A 15813-nucleotide genomic window follows, 5' to 3' on the forward strand; every position below is an offset into this window, starting at 1 on the left:
CCGTGGGCCGGATCGCGCCTGCGGTTTAGCGCAGTGCCGCGGGGACTCACCAAGCGGGCGGCTCGGTTTGGGGGCGGCTCGTGGGCCGTTTAAACAACCCCCGTGGTCCGCTTGTAGTCCATGGGCCTTAGGTTGCCGACCCCTGGCCTAAATCATCAATAACTAAGTTGCACGTTAATCAGTTTATCTGATCTCTTTGCCCAGGGGCGGCTCGCCCCATTGTGCCAGGGACACCTGGAGGGCACCAGGTTGGGGGGGAGGGTGCAGTGAGGCTGCCAGTTCTCAGCACCCAAATATTTCATAGTGATGTAATGAGGTCAGGACTTGAGGTATCATGGAGCTGCCACAAGACTCAGCAGTAAAAAAAAAATACCTAAGAAAAACCTGGAGCAATAATATTAACCCCCCCCCCGGTGTTCTCCCAAGATATTTGGAGAAACATTGGAAGTAGGGAGGGCGAAGCATCTGTTTTCCAGAACGGTGAGCGAATGCATTTCAAAAGTGAGCTTTTAAAATAAATATGGTGAACAGTCATCTCTCCACTGTTGCAAAACTCCTTGACTTGGGCCTTGAGAGGGACTAAGGGGGTGGCCCCGAGGTTAAAGCTGCTGCCCCGCATCCCTGCAGGTGGGCCCCCAAACCTACTTCTCAGGGCCCAGGCCAGGGACTTGGCAACACCACTTGCCAGGATGTGTCGTCAGCCTTCCAGGTGCTCAGATGCCGACAGGCGACACCACCACCTTAGGACAGTGTATTAAGAATCCCTGGGGGGGGGGATGGGTTGGAGGAGGGAAGGCAAAGTGCATTACTGCCCGCTTGGTTCCAGATTCTGTTAAACAGCAAACTCCCATCGCTTCCTTAAGAAAAAGCATCTAGCGCAGCTCCCAAGAGCATCATAACTGTGCACTCTGCAAGGCTACAGTTTCTTGAAGAGCAAGAGTGGAGTGGCAGCAACCAAACAGCTCCTTTCTCATCAGGATTTGGACTGGTGGCATTGGGTTTTTCCGGCATGGCTGAGAACCAGAAGGCAGGAGGCCTTGCGCTCTTTGGCACCCAAGGCTCTGCCCAGGCACATATCTGGAGGGGCAGGAAAGACCAACCTCTGCAGGGAACCCCAGGTGGAAAGAGTCACTCCTGTTTTTCCAGGTCCTGTGTGAGGACTGTGGTTGCAAACAGGACGTCACGCTACCTTTCCTCCCTGTTCCTCCGGCTCAGTGTCCCATTTGCCTGCTGCTGTTCAACACCCAAATCTGAAAAGGGAAAACAAAAACAGCCAAGCTGCATTTGGCCTGGGATCCTTGGAACAAAGAGGAAATTCACTGATATGCGTCGCGCCAATGAAGGAGCTGCGGTATCTCTTGAGCATCTCTCCAGGGACTGATGGAAATCACTTGCTCCCTTTTTTCAAAAGGCCTGAAATAAAACTCTTATTTTATGTTCCCCACCCCACCCCTACCCTCAACCCTCCCCCCTTACCAAGGCTTCCAATTTAAATACCAGATGCACACCTGGAGAATTCTCTCCTCAAGCCCATCTCCATCACTACTGTAGTGGCTTCTCTGTATAATTAAAGTAGTGGGTGAGAGGGGGGAAAGACCAAACAGGATCTAATTGCCTCACAATAATTCTCCGCCTTTGGAGGGTTGTCTCTCCCCTCCCCCCCCGCCTCCTTTGCTCCCTTCTTCCACACTCCCCAATTTCCATTCAAAAAAAGTCTTCCAGCTGGGAGGCTGGCTCTTTTTTCCTCTTTTTTAAAAAAAATCTTTTAGGTGAGGGAGGTGAATCTCTGCTTCCTTTCCTTTCTCTTAATTCCAGTGCATGAGCATTGAAAGTGAGCGGGCGTTTGAAGCCGCTCTGTGACCTTTTCTGTCTTCCGCCGGATTGCTATCCTCGCCCTTGAACTATTCAGAGTCACTGAACCCCTCAGTGGCACACTGGGGACTCCATCGCCGCTGCTCTGGCGGATGTCTTTATCAGGCTGCCGTTGGCATCGCGGTGGCGTTTTCCCTCTGCCGCCGCCCCTGTCATTTTTTCCCTTGCTGGCTTTGGGCTTGTAAAGCAGCTCCCCCCCACCTGGAGCTCCGTTGTCCAAAACAAGAGCCTGTATTCCTCGTGTTTTAGAAAGCCCTTTCTTGGAATCCGTGAGAAATCAGAGCTTGGCAGGGGGAATTTGGTTTGCTAAGGCTGCAAAGCAGTTTAAATGGGCTTGCCCTGGGAGTAGGCCCCACCGAAAACAGCTGGATTCTTTTCTGGCCAAGCTTGGATGGGAATATAAATTTATTATTTATTCCCCACCCACCTGGCTGGGTTTCCCCAGCCATTTGGGTGGCTCCAGGAGAATATTAATAATAAAAAAGCGATAAAACATCAAACATTAAAAACTTCCCTGAACAGGGCTACCTTCCGATGTCTTCTAAAAGTCAGATAGTTGTTTATTTCCTTGACATCTCTTGGTAGGGTGTTCCACAGGGAGGGCGCCACTACTGAGAAGGCCCTCTGCCTGGTTCCCTGTAACCTCACTTCTCACAGGGAGGGAACCGCCAGAAGGCCCTCGGAGCTGGACCTCAATGTCTGGGCTGAACGATGGGGGTGGAGATGCTCCTTCAGGACCTAGGCCATTCAGGGCTTTAAAGGTCAGCACCAACACTCTGAATTGTGATCAGAAACGTTCTGGGAGCCAATGTAGGTCTTTCAGGACTGGTGTTATATGGTCTCTGTGGCTATTCCCAGTCACCAGTCTAGCTGCTGCATTCTGAATTAGTTGTAGTTTCCGGGTCACCTTCAAAGGTAGCCCCATGTAGAGCGCATTGCAGTAGTCCAATTAATGAAGGCTATTTTTTTATTGGTGGGGCTGAGATCTGGATCCATGCCTTGCTGGATCAAATTACTTTATTGAAAGAAAGCAATGCCTTGCTGGATCAAATTGAGGGTGGCTGAACAGAAGTCTCTGTGATCATCAGAAACACTGCAAGAAGACCTCTGGGGTTTACCACTTCTGTCCATAGAGATTCTTATTTCTAGCTATCACAGATAGGGGAAGGAGAGAGAGAACACTAACAAGTTGTTGCAGCATGAAGCGCCCCTGTTTTAGGTTTCCAGCTAGCCATCCATTCACCTTTCTTTCTAACAGTGGCCTGTATCCACCTGAGTTCTTCGCAGGGTAGGGGAAGGGCTATAGCTCAGTGGCAGAGCAACTGCCTTGCTGCTCTGCATGCAGAAGGTTCAGTCCCTCATGACATCTCCAGGCAAGCAACGATCCCTGCCTGAAATCGTGGAGAGCCGCTGCCAGTCAGATTAGAGACAGAGGGGCAATGGCCTGACCCTATATAAGGCAGCTTCCTATGCCCCTATTTAATCCAGCTCTGAATTCAGAACCATGAGGACTGGGAACTTGCTTTAGAAAGGTGGAGCATTTGTTTTGCATGTAGGAGGTCCCAGGTTCAGACCCCAATGGCACACCCCAGGTACAGCTGGGAATGTATGGCCAGTCTGTATGGGCAGGTCTAAGATGGCTTGACCTGTGTTCCTAGTTTACTGGGTGATTTGCAGGAGATCTACAAAACTTCCTGATTTTCAGCTTGTTATTTTATTTTTTAACAATAGCGATATCAAGACGGCTCCTTCCTCCACTTAAATTTGGCTGCTGAAATAGAAGAGAGCTAACCAGAAATTGCCTTTTGTGTGAACGGACTGTTGAGATCAGTTTTAGTTCTTGGTACTGGAAACAAATGCCTAGATTCAGCATGCTTAGAGATGCGTGAATATGCCAGTGTTTTGGTGTCTCTCATTTGGTTACTAATTTTTCCAGTAATAAGTTCAGTTCTCCACATTTCCACGTCAATTCACAAATCCCCCATCCTAAAAGTAAGTCCTTGTTAAAATTTTAATCAAAATTTTAGTGCAGAATTTCTCCAGAAATGCACATTCTTATACACTTATACACATATTTTGCCTAAGACAAACACATTTTCGCAATGCACATTTCCATATGTTACTTGCACAGTTACAGTGGTACCTCTACTTACGAATAATTCTACTTACGAATGTTTCTACTTACGAATGGAGCTTCGTCTGCCATCTTGGATGCAGTTTAGATAGGATTTTATCTACTTACGAATTTTTAGATAGGGTTGCTTCGACTTACGAATTTTTTTCTCTCAATGCATTCCTATGGGATTCGACTTACAATTTTTTTCGACTTACAAATGTGTGTTCGGAACGCATTAAATTCGTAAGTAGAGGTACCACTGTATATGGATTTTTACACACACTTTAACCCAGTATATGCTTTTTTTCATACACATTGCTTGGCTGGAGAACTGTGTTGCAAAATTTGGCAAAGAGAAAATTTCGAAGGCTGCCTGTGCTTTGGTTTGCAAATTGTTTCAAAGAGCGTAGACTAAGTTGGTCCCTTTCTGCATGTGAACTGAAATGAATTTCTCCCTCCCCCACCAGTAGCCCAGAGGCAACCTGTTCTTTATTTTTTGCACCTGGTTATGGTTGGTTGATCCAGGAATTCTGTTTTGAAGCAAAGAAGAAAAGGCAGTAGATCCCACCAGCCTGGAATCTACAAAACCTCACTGCAGAGTATTGCTCTGTCTCTTACCACTGGCTTGAAAAACATGCTGCAGTCTACTCTACTTTTTACTTGCTGAAACTGACAGCAAGTCCATGGTGCGCCCCCCCCCCCAGTAGCCTGTCACCCTCGCTTTCCAATTAACAGCTCCCCCTGCTCAGCCCGGCCAGGCTGACCATCTTTCCAGTGCAAAATCGCAAAGCCTGATGAAACCAGAGCTCCAAACATACTGCTGTATGTGATCTGATGCACTTGCCCAGATGGTGTGAGCATGTGCAACAGACTCATAGGGCAAGAGGGTCACCCTGGCTTGTCTTTAAAAAGCTTTCTGGGAGGGGTGTACCCACTGTCTTCATAACTTCCGGTTAGTTATGAAGCTCTTGTCTTGGGTTTGGAATAGGTTCCCCTTAAGTTCATGGCTGGACAGGGTCTTGAATCTGAGATTGAAGTTCAACTTTCTATCCTTCCGGGCAGCCTTTAAACACCCCCCTCTGGTCTTCTTATCTCTCTAGGTCCTCATCGCTTCCCACTTGCCCTCTTACGAGCTGCGACATAACCAGGTGGAGTCCATCTTCCTCTCGGCCATCGATATGTACGGGCACCAGTTCTGTATAGAGAATTTGCAGGTACGGGCTTCAATTTTGCAGTAAAAAAAGTTTTGCTTTCAGAGTGTGGTAGGGGAAGAGTGGACCATCCTCGAAGGAGCTGACCCCTCGAGCGTCGCTCCTGTCTGGAAGAAGGCAGGCTCAGAACACAGACTCAGGCAGAGATGTTATGAGGGTAGGCAAGTCTGCTGTCTCTTGAATGATCCAGGCCCATCTGATGTGAAGATGGGAATGAATGACCCACCCCCAACAAAGGGTGATTGGGAGGAGGCAAGTCCAGACTAGGGAGTCATACAGAGAAGCGTCAGGCAGGCTCCTCTGTAGATGGACTGCATGGGGTTTTTTATGCAGCATCTTTGCCTTGTGAGTGACTTGCATGATGCAACTGGTACCCAGTGCAGACCTAAAGAGCAAAATGGCTCAGTCCTGCAGATAAAGCTTGATTAGGAGCCAAGGCTTGAGTTGGTTATCATACAGAGACATGGCAGGCTGCGCATCTGTGGATGAACACTCTGGACCAGGGTTTCCCAAACTTGGGTGTCCAGCTGTTTTTGGACTATAATTTCCATCATTCCTGACTACTGGTCCCAGGGCCGGATTTAGGTTTGATGAGGCCCTAAGCTACTGAAGGTAATGGGGCCCTTTATATGTCCAGCTGTCCTTTCTCAACAACAAATTGTCACCGTTTTTTTGTGTTGAATATATGCTATATAGTAATTTATGGACCTAATAGGTATCTAGAGCCATTTGCACATAACAAATCATGTATTTTATCAAAGTAATTGTTGAACTGAAATACAATTAAGAAGAAGTATATTAGTAGTGAAATACAATTAAGAAGAAGTATATTAATAATGAAATAATTATTAAGCTCTAACTGAAAATGTTTTTTTATTCATAACAAACTTAATAATGCAAACACATTATTTTTCTCCTTTAATTTTTAGGGGGGCCCCAAGAGAGTGGGGTCCTGAGCTATAGCTTGTTTAGCTTATATGTAAATGTGACACTGACTGTTCCTCTTAGCTAGGGTTGATGAGAGTTGTAGTCCAAACACAGTTTGGGAAACCTGGAAACAAATGCCTTTAATGATTGATTTGACTCTGGTTTGGAAGATATTGCTCTAAGGAAAGCGGCATTGCAGATGACTGCTCCAAAATTACTAGCCCTCAAGGCTTTTTACTAGCCTGGGGGCTGGCGGGATTGGGGCAGCCGAGTGGGGAGGCAGCTACAAGCACTCAGTGCATTTCTGTAGAAGAGAAGAAGGTCCTGATTCTCACAGCCCATTTGACTTCCATGATGGCTGCAGAGGAAAGAATGAAGCACTTCATCTTGCCTCAGGAAGCCCATTCATGTGGTTTGGGGGAGGAGAGACTTTTTGCACCCAAATTCTTGCTTTCTCATCAATAATAATAATAATAATAATAATAATAATAATAATAATAATAATTCATTATTTATACCCGGCCCATCTGGCTGGGTTTCCCCAGCCACTCTGGGCGGCTGCCAACAGAATATTAAAATGCTATAAAAGTCTAGTAGTTGTTGTTCTCTTCTAAAAGTCTAGTAGTTGTTGTTCTCTTTGACATCTGGTGGGAGGGTGTTCCACTGGGTGTGCCACCACCGAAAAGGCCCTCTGCCTGGTTCCTTGCAACTTGGCTTCTTGCAGCGAGGGAACCGCCAGAAGGCCCTCGGCACTGGACCTCAGTGTCCGGGCATAACGATGGGGGTGGAGACGCTCCTTCAGGTATACTATACCATGTGTTGGACCTTGTCTTAGTTTTGAGGGAGGGGGAAAGGGTAATGAATGTCTGAAATTTTAGAAAAATCTGCTTCTACTCTCTGATTCCCTTCCCTATGTCTAGAAACTCATTCTTTCGGAGACATCCATCTTCGATGTACTACCAAACTTCTTCTATCACAGTAACCAGGTAGTGAGGATGGCTGCTTTGGAGGTAGGTTTCTTCTCATTTTAAAACAATTTAAACAAATGTGTGTCGTCGTCCCCCCCCCCCCGTTTCTCTTTGATGATCTTCAATCCTTGCCCACTCCAGCATCTAGCACTTTAGAAAGGGTCGTGTCATCTTTTGGGTCGAGGCAAAACGTGGACAGAGCAATCACTGTCAGTTTTACCTATTTACACTAGGCTAGTTTCTACACTCACCCACTCATCCCTCTGTATCCTCCATCCAGGCAAGCAAGAGGAGTTATTCAAGGGCACATTCCACCTAGGCAAAAGGGCTCAAGTAGCGTGGGAATCAGGGTTGGTGAGAGGTGTGGCCTGGGGAGAGTCCCTAGGGCCATACAGAAAGGCTTGGAGGGGCACATTCAGATCCTGGGCCTAAGGTTTTGCATCCCTGATTTGTGTGTGTGTGTTTGTGTCAATCTCTCTATTCCAAATAAAATCCTACTGCAACTGGTTACATTCTGTGACCCACATTGCATTATTGCACAAAAAGTAAAATAAGAGGCATGCATTTCCTAATTTTGCTTAACTGGTTTTGCTGTACTTGGTTATGGCTGGGGATTGTGGCGGTTGGGAATGGCATTGCCAAGGCTCAACTCCCTAGAAATCCAACTTTTAAGGTTGGTTCTGGTCCCCGTCAGGCGGGGAGGGACTTTGCTTTCAATGGCCACGAGGCTTTAACTCTCCGTGATAATCCTCTCCTCCTCCTTCCCCTCCACCCGAGGTGTATGTTCGAAGGGCATACATCGCCTACGAGCTGAACAGCGTCCAGCACCGCCAGCTGAAAGACAACACTTGTGTGGTGGAGTTCCAGTTCATGCTCCCCACTTCCCATCCAAACAGGTGAGACCTGACTCGCATGGACCACCGAGGCAATTTGGAATGGAGGGAGGGCAGTTCAGGGTTGGGGTTTGGGGGCGGCGGCGCTGTGTATGGGTGGGGGAATTGGGAGTTTGAGACATGTTAGAAAAAACTGTCCAACGTTTTGGAAAATTGGGGCACCTATAACACCAGGGAATCCAAGAACGTGAACCATGAGCTATTTCGCAAGATGGAGGGCACCATGGGGTGCCAGTGACCCTGCAGGTGCATGTTGCGGACTCCAGCTCCCATCAGCCCCAGCCAGCATGGCCGATAGCTGGGGATGGTGGGAGTTGGAGTCCAGCAACACCTGGAGGCTGCAGGGTTCCCCAGCATACATTAAAGTACTAGTGTGTTTTTCTAAATATTTTCATGCGAGGGTCCATTTTTGTGTAATATCGGGAGCAATCTTTCTCTCCGCATTGGTGCAAACACAACCCCCTTCCACGTGCAGCAGCTTTTGGTGCTAGCAGCATATCTACATGGCTAGCCCTTCACAGAATAAACATTCAGCCTGCTCCATTTCCTAGCTAGCGGTTTTCTGAAACGTTCCTTCTCCTACTCTCCTGTTAGACGTCTGTAGGGATTGTAGTACAGCGCCCCCCCCTCACCTCTCAAAATTGGGGTGAAGACAGAAGTAAGGAAAAAACAGGGATCACAATGATTTCTCAGACTTTGGTTTGATCCTGGCATTTCAACTTGATGCCAATGAGTTTTTTAGGAGTAAGGAGGATAAACATTGTCAGCTCTAGGGTCTCATTCCCTCATGGGCAACCATGTGGGTTCTAGTAGTGGGCGGGGCCAGAGGTGAAAGTAGGCGGAGCAATGGGTACCGCTTTTAATCTTTGTACCACAGGCTGCATTCCACCCAAGGTTTCTACACGTTCCCAGGCCTCTCTTGCATCCAAACCGCAGCAAGATGAAGGATCACTGCCCAGGGCCCATTCCAGCCATAAAAAGGAGGAAGGGACATAGGGGAAAGTCCCGCGGGTTGGATTTGGCCTCTAGCCCTAGAGTTGCCAACCCTGTCCCAAGGAAAGCTTCATGTGCTCTGCATAAAGGCAGAGCAAAGGAATGATGCTTGAAAGAAGTTAAAAGACTCCTAAGAGAGAAGGGACTGATGTTCCTCTTACCCCCTGAACATTTCCTAGCTGGGTTCAGTGGGGAAGGAAGAGGGGGAGAGTCCTGTCACTCGTTCAAAACCCTATTAAAATAATTGGACATGTTTCACTTTATTGGGGGTGGGGATGGGAAGCGAAATGCTCCTCATTTCTCAGCATCATATCCAGGCACAGTCTAGAATGCTGTGTGAAGACTGAGAGCACATGAACTGTATCGCTTCACACTGCTAACACGGGATGTTATTTTTGAATAGCTGCTAAAAAAACTAGTACACCAAAGAGATTGGTTCTAGACCAGCCTACCCCCTGAGGGGCTAGCTGTCTGCTTGTGGGGATTTTTACACAGAAGTGAGGCTTTTAAAATGACTTTATCCATTGTCCCCTTATCTGAACTGGTCCAGTCCACTCTGCCACCCTGCCACCTTGTTCTGCCGCATGTATAGCCCGAATAGTAATTTTGTTGTTTCCGCAAGGGGACAACGACAATAAATATATCTTATCTTAACCTCACCCACTCCTGGAGTGGAGGTCGGTCGGTTTTGTGCCTTGTGCTTTGAGAAGAGATTGTTCAGTTGTTTCTGATTAGGGACCCAAAAGGCTTGGCTGATTGTGACCTGTTTACCTCTCTGTGTGAGGCTTATCCTCTTCCAGTTTGGAGGTGCACTCAGAAGAGCAGCCACAGAATTTTCGCAGAAATTTGCGAAACCCTCCCAAGGGCAGATAGTTGCTCTTTTTTCACATCCTATCTTTTTATTTATTAAATTTATTTATATACCACCCTTCATCTGAAGATCTCAGGGTGGTTTGCAAGATAACAGTACAAATAAATAGTTAGAACAAAAAACAAAATAAAACAATAACACACACACACCCCATTTACAAGGCTGTAGGGTATTAATCAGCCAAAGGCTTTTGGGGTGTAAGAGCACCTGATTTTTAACCGAAGAAGGAAAGGTTTGCACCCACAGCCAGAAGACCAAGAAGCCGTATGAAGGCGGATGGAGCAGATTTGAGTCCCTTTCTGGTTGGGAACATACTGGATAGTAGAGGATGTGATGAGCCTGCCTTATCCCTTTTTGCCCACCAGGTGCCACTGTTGATCCATAACCGATCCATGCACACAAAAATAGCCACTACCCCCAAGCCCCCCTCCTTTTTATGGGTGGGGGTGGGTGGGCAGTGTTATTTTCTTTTTCCTTTGTCTCCCAAATATCCTTTGCCTTTTATTTCATCCTCCTCGTTTTATGTTTGGCGGGATTGGCCGGCGAGGGCCGGTCTCGGTTCATTGAGAATCCATCAGTACATCTCGTGAAACAGGGTCCTTCTCCCGCTCTTCCCGCCCCCTCCCCTCCCCCCGTCTCCCTCTCTTCAAAATCTGGGCTCGCTTGAAATGAATGAGCCCTCCAAGCCCAGCTGCACAAAGATCTCTCAGCAATGATATAAATGGGCCATTGAATTTGGTCTCATCTGTTCTCTTCAACTTGATAATATTTGCAAATAATTGCATGCTATTTTGGAGGTCCTTTTCTATAATCCTGGAGCCGTCTTCAGCTATCCACTCCCCCCCTCCCCCTGCTTTCCTATCACTGATGTCATCCCCTTTTCCTCAGTTAATCCCCCTCTCTTCGAGAAAGCCTTAGAAATGCACTACATTCATGTCATGGGCAAAGCTACAGTGGAGAATCAACACCAATTGGCTATAGCCATGAGGTCATAACTCCTGCCAGGTGGGAAGGGGGGAAAGGTCGCCAAAGGTGAGATGCGGAAGAGGCTGCACCTCCACTTATGGGAGCAGTGTGCTTCTGAATGCCGGTTGCTGGGAATCACAAGCTGAGAGAGTTGTTGTTGTTGTGGTTGTGCTCAGGTCCTGCTTGCTGGTTGGCCACTGCGAGAACAGGATGCTGGACTGGATGGGCCATTGGCCTGATCCAGCTGCAAAGGGGTGTTAACATTCTTAGGTGTGTTGGTCACCAGAAGGGCAGCCCTGACCCTGAAGGGCCAGGCCTTAAGTCTCCAGAATGCCCTCTGGTCTGCTTGCTGTTCCAAGCAGTTCCTTCATCTCGGAAAATAGGACACTGCCCTTCCGTAAGCGCTCCTCCATCTAGCTGAGTATTGGCTGCACCGGCTGGGAACAGCTCTCCAGGGTTTCAGGCAGGGTTTTCTCCCAGCCCTACCTGGAGATGCCTTTTGCATGCCGAGCAGATGCTCCACCACTCAGCTACAGCCCTTCCTGGTATGGCTGGCTACTCAGCGGTTAGAGCCGGATGTATTCCGTGCTTAAAAATGAAAAGAGTTGAATTCTGCGACAGGAAACGTTGAATTATGCAAACTGAGCAGATTTGCATTCATTAATCGTATTGGTTTTGTGTAGTTCTCTCCCCACCTCCTGTTTTTTTCTAGCCTCAAGAGGGGGGAAGGACCCTCAAGTCTCCCACACCCCTAAAAGTCTTACATTTCTGCAGGCATTGTGAGATTTTGGCAGCCATCATCCCACCAAGTTCTCTGCGTACCTTCACGATCATAAGAAAAAGGAAGCGAGGCTGAAAGCTGAGAGTCTTGGGATGCCTGATTCTGTGTGAGCTATCGCACTGGGCTCAAGTTCTGCTTGTGGGCTGGCCAATGGGGCATCGGGTTCGCCGCTGTGAAAACAGGACGCAGGCCTAGGTGGGCCCACGGCCCGATCCAGCTGCTTCCTGGGAATCGTAGTGTGCACAGAGTGCTGCCTATAATTTTCTCCCTTGTTCCAGAGCTTGCTAGTAGCACAGGCATCAGGTCCCCACCTGGTATTTGTTGGCTCCAGGTTCAGAATCTGCCGCAGGTGTTTGTCTTACCTGTGATAGTGAAGCTTGATGTGACCAGGTCTTCCTATGCGTCGAGCTCGAGCTCTGTTTTCAGTCCTCTGGCTGAGTATTACCAACACTGACTGGCAGAGTGGCTCTCCAGGGTTTGAGGCAAGGGACATTCCCAGTCCCTCCAGGAGAAGACCTGGGCCTTATGCACAAAGAAGAAGTGCTTTGCCAGCGAGCTATGTCCCTCTGGGGGACAACCAAGAAATGCAAAACAAGTGCAGGAGTTAAGAGAGATAGGGATTTTTTATTTTTATTTTTATTTTATCATTATCACCTTCATTCCTGAGAAACGTAGGAAGTTGCCTTATACAGAGTCTGACCACTGGTCTCCCTAACTCAGTACTGCCAGCACTGACTGCCAGCAGCTCTCCAGAGTTTCAGACAAGGAGTCTCTCGCAGCCCTGCCTGGCAATGCCAGGGATTGAACCGAGGACCTTCTGCATGCAAAGCAGATGCTCTGCCACTGAGCCTCAGCCCTGCCTCTGAAAACAAAGTAGGCTCCCAGTCCTCATGGCTGTGAATTATGAGCTGATTTAAATAAGTAAGCTGCTTTATACCGAGTCATATCATGGGTCCATGTAGCTCAGTGCTCTCTGCAATGACTACCATTGATTTCAAGGTTTGCTCCCAGACCAAGCTAGAGGTGTCAAGGCTTGAAGCTGGGACCTTCTGCACGCATTGCAGATGCTCTCCCCACTGAGCTCTGGCCTTTAAGGGGAAGAGCTTCTAGAGCAGATGGCGTTTCCCAAAAGGAGCAGTGGCATCTTCCTTTCTAGAGAATGAAGCACTTAGCATTGCTTAACATTGAAACTTGATTAGGCATGAGGAAAATGCACCCCTTTGTTGGACATCAACCCGCAGCCATATAGTAGATTGAAAGGCAGGGTTGGATGTACTGCCGTTTAAATCCTGTGCCCAGGCAAGCAGAATTCTGTGTCCTGCACAAATAATCCAGATGGGGCACGGTTTTCTCTTTCTTTCCCCTAATTTTAGTTCTGCAACATTTTACGATTTGGGTTCTGCTGTTAGACCATGCAGCTGGCTGGGACATGGGAAATCTTATTTAGCCACCTCTCTGCCTTCTGCGATTTCAGCAGATGCTACTGGCACATTTTCAAGCAGGCACGAGGGTTAGACACTTGATGTTTTTGAGAAAAGTGGGAGCGGGGAGCTGAAAGACTTGGGAACCTTCAGATTCAAAATGTGATGAATAACACTTCTTGAAATTTCTTTCCTCTGCTGCTGTAGAATCACCATATACAAACATGGCTGTTTATAATTTCATCAGTAGGGTAGCAGTGAGAGTTTTATGGTTTTCTGGGTTCTGAGATACCCACACTTTTAAAAAGAAAAATCAATAACCTTTGCAATCGTAAGGTCTAGAAACTTATAAATACTGTACAGTGAATGCTGAGATTCTCAGAACGCTGGCTGAACATTTGTTTGCAACACTGGGCTCTCACTGTGGAATGCAAAACCCTCCTCGTTAGGTGGTTCTTCTTTATTTAAAAAAGGAAGAACCTGTTTCTCACTGGCGCTGTAGATAATTGATTCTGTTATTTCTTGGAATGAAGCGAAACGGGAAAGTAGAACACAAACACCACATAGCCCTTGCTATACCTGTCCGATCGCAGGGATCTGCTCATAAGTTTCAAATATCTGGCGCTGTAGAAACATCTTAGCAGAGTTAAGTAGTTGGCAAAACAGCCTGCCTTCCATCAATCACTCGGCTCTTGATACGAAATCAGCTGTTGTGCCTTGTGGCTCTTAAGCTACACTGAAACCTGGATTCTTGGGAGTGTATCATTAGGACTCTTGGGGTCCCTGCTCTTTGCAGCCGGGGAGGGACGTGGTGGGGAGGGGGGGGGCGGACACACCATCAGCGAATGCAGGGAGGCAATCGCTTCCAGGGACCACCTGTAAATCCCCCATAGTTTTGTGCTGTGGGTTTGATGTTAATTAAGCAGCAGGTAGCCGTAATTTGCCGCCGCTCCCTTGGCTGGCCTGCTTGCGAGAGAGGGCTGCTGCGTTTGGAGGGGGCAGCCGGGATAATGGGATGCAAATTGGACGGCAGTGGCGGACTCAAGTGGGGACGGAATTCCAAACAAACGTTTTCTAGGCGTGCTGAGCCGGAGGTGCCTTTTGTGTCCAGGGTGCCTCTTCTGCAAGGCAAACCTGAGTTTCGGGCTGGCAGGGAAGAAAAGGGGGATCCAGAGGAAACGACCCATAACTCTCTTGGGTTCTTTATGCCATATGGGTCAGTTTCACTTAGGAACCGGGGGTAGGACTCAAGATCCGTTCTCCTGCCCTCAGCTTCTTCCTTAAAGGGATTTTTGCTGACAAGAGCTGTATTTTATGGCATTGCTACACATTTATTGGACTCCTTTTTGCCCCAGACATACAAAAGATGTTGCCGTACTTTTTATAACAGATGGTTTACAGTGTGATATAAATGGAAAAGCAAAAATAAGACGGGGGTGGGTTGGTACGGAAAAGAGAGAGAAAATCAGATTAAGGATCAGCTCCCCCCCCACCTCCCCACATATTTTTGTTTAGCTAGGGCACTCTCCTCCCCCTTTTCTTTCCCTTCCCTTTATTAGTATTTATTTACTCCCACCTATACCCATTCCTGATTACCTTTCAGAGTGACTTCCACCCATTAGCAAATCTTTCTACATAGCAAAACCTGTCTATCCCAGTGCATCGTTTGCATAGATTTATTTACAGCGTTTGTGCACCTGTGACCCTTTAGCCCAGGTACCCCCAAACTGCGGCCCTCCAGATGTTTTGGCCTACAGCTCCCATGATCCCTAAGCTAACAGGACAAGCGGTCAGGGATGATGGGGATTGTAGTCCAAAACATCTGGAGGGCCAAAGTTTGGGGATGCCTGCTTTAGCCCCAAAGGCTGTCTGAGTGGCTTACAGAAATGAGGGTTTTTTTTTAAAAGGCTGCTACTGCCCTTGGCCTCACAATCTTAAAAGACATGGCACACGAGGAAAAAGGGAACAGGAGGGAGGAGGGAAAAGCAAGCTCACGCACAAGCTCTTAAAGTTAGCAGATCTTACAATGAGCTTATATAGAGTTCCATCTGTGCAGATTCTGAGTGTCCAGCAGCTCATAACTGAAATCAATGGCAGCTCTCCCTCTCTTGCTCTCCCTGGAAGCATAACCGATGGCTAGAGGAGTTATGTCCAATATTATCTGGAGGGGCACAGGACTGGCCTGAACTATTGGGTGTGAGTGGCTTACCTAGCCCAGTATTCTCTCTCTGACTGGTAGTGGCTCCCAAGGTCTCTCACCCCAGTCCCAAACCCTGATAGATGCTTCAGATAGAGGCATAGGAAGCTGCCTTATCCTGAACCTGACCTTTGGTCCATCTAGCTCACTATCGTTGACTCGGACTGGCAGCAGCTCTCTCAGACTTCAGACAGGGAGCATTTCCTAGCCCTACCCTGGAGAGGCTGGGGATTGAACATGGGACTTTCTGCATGCCAAGCAGATGCTCTAGCACTGAGCCACAGCCCTTCGTCTTTGAGCCTTGGTGGCTTGCTTTTGAGTTGCCAATTGACAATATTGGCCCAGATCCTTTGGAACCCGAAGGGGGTTTCCTTCCTAGGTTGGTGCCAAGTTGGTTTATGACTGGAGAGTTGGCGGAGGCTCCCCTTTCCTTCTCCACTGCCAGCGTATAATTCTGCACTCTTGCATGCTCAGGGCAGACAGCTTTGGCTGCAGATGGTGCGTTTGGAAGGGTCGATTACAACTGGCTGCACTTTTGAAGCAGCTCCCCCTCCGAGACCGTAAGCTCCTCTGGTGTGGCTCCCTTATCTACCCCCC

General features: G+C 47.9%; 1 protein-coding gene across 8 annotated transcripts in view; it reads left to right on the forward strand.

Annotated features, from left to right (window-relative positions):
• Window positions 1-15813, forward strand: part of ACACA (acetyl-CoA carboxylase alpha) — a 200598-nt gene that overhangs the window by 62557 nt on the left and 122228 nt on the right. For all 8 annotated transcript variants that reach the window (XM_060268325.2, XM_060268324.2, XM_060268327.2 and 5 more), the window contains 3 exons: window positions 5089-5202; window positions 7047-7136; window positions 7872-7990. In XM_060268325.2, the coding sequence (XP_060124308.1) occupies window positions 5089-5202; window positions 7047-7136; window positions 7872-7990 (323 nt within the window). The remainder of the gene's footprint in view (window positions 1-5088; window positions 5203-7046; window positions 7137-7871; window positions 7991-15813) is intronic.

This window comes from Zootoca vivipara, chromosome 14 (genome assembly GCF_965207765.1).
Source record: "Zootoca vivipara chromosome 14, rZooViv2.hap1.1, whole genome shotgun sequence".
NCBI classification, from domain to species: domain Eukaryota; kingdom Metazoa; phylum Chordata; class Lepidosauria; order Squamata; family Lacertidae; genus Zootoca; species Zootoca vivipara.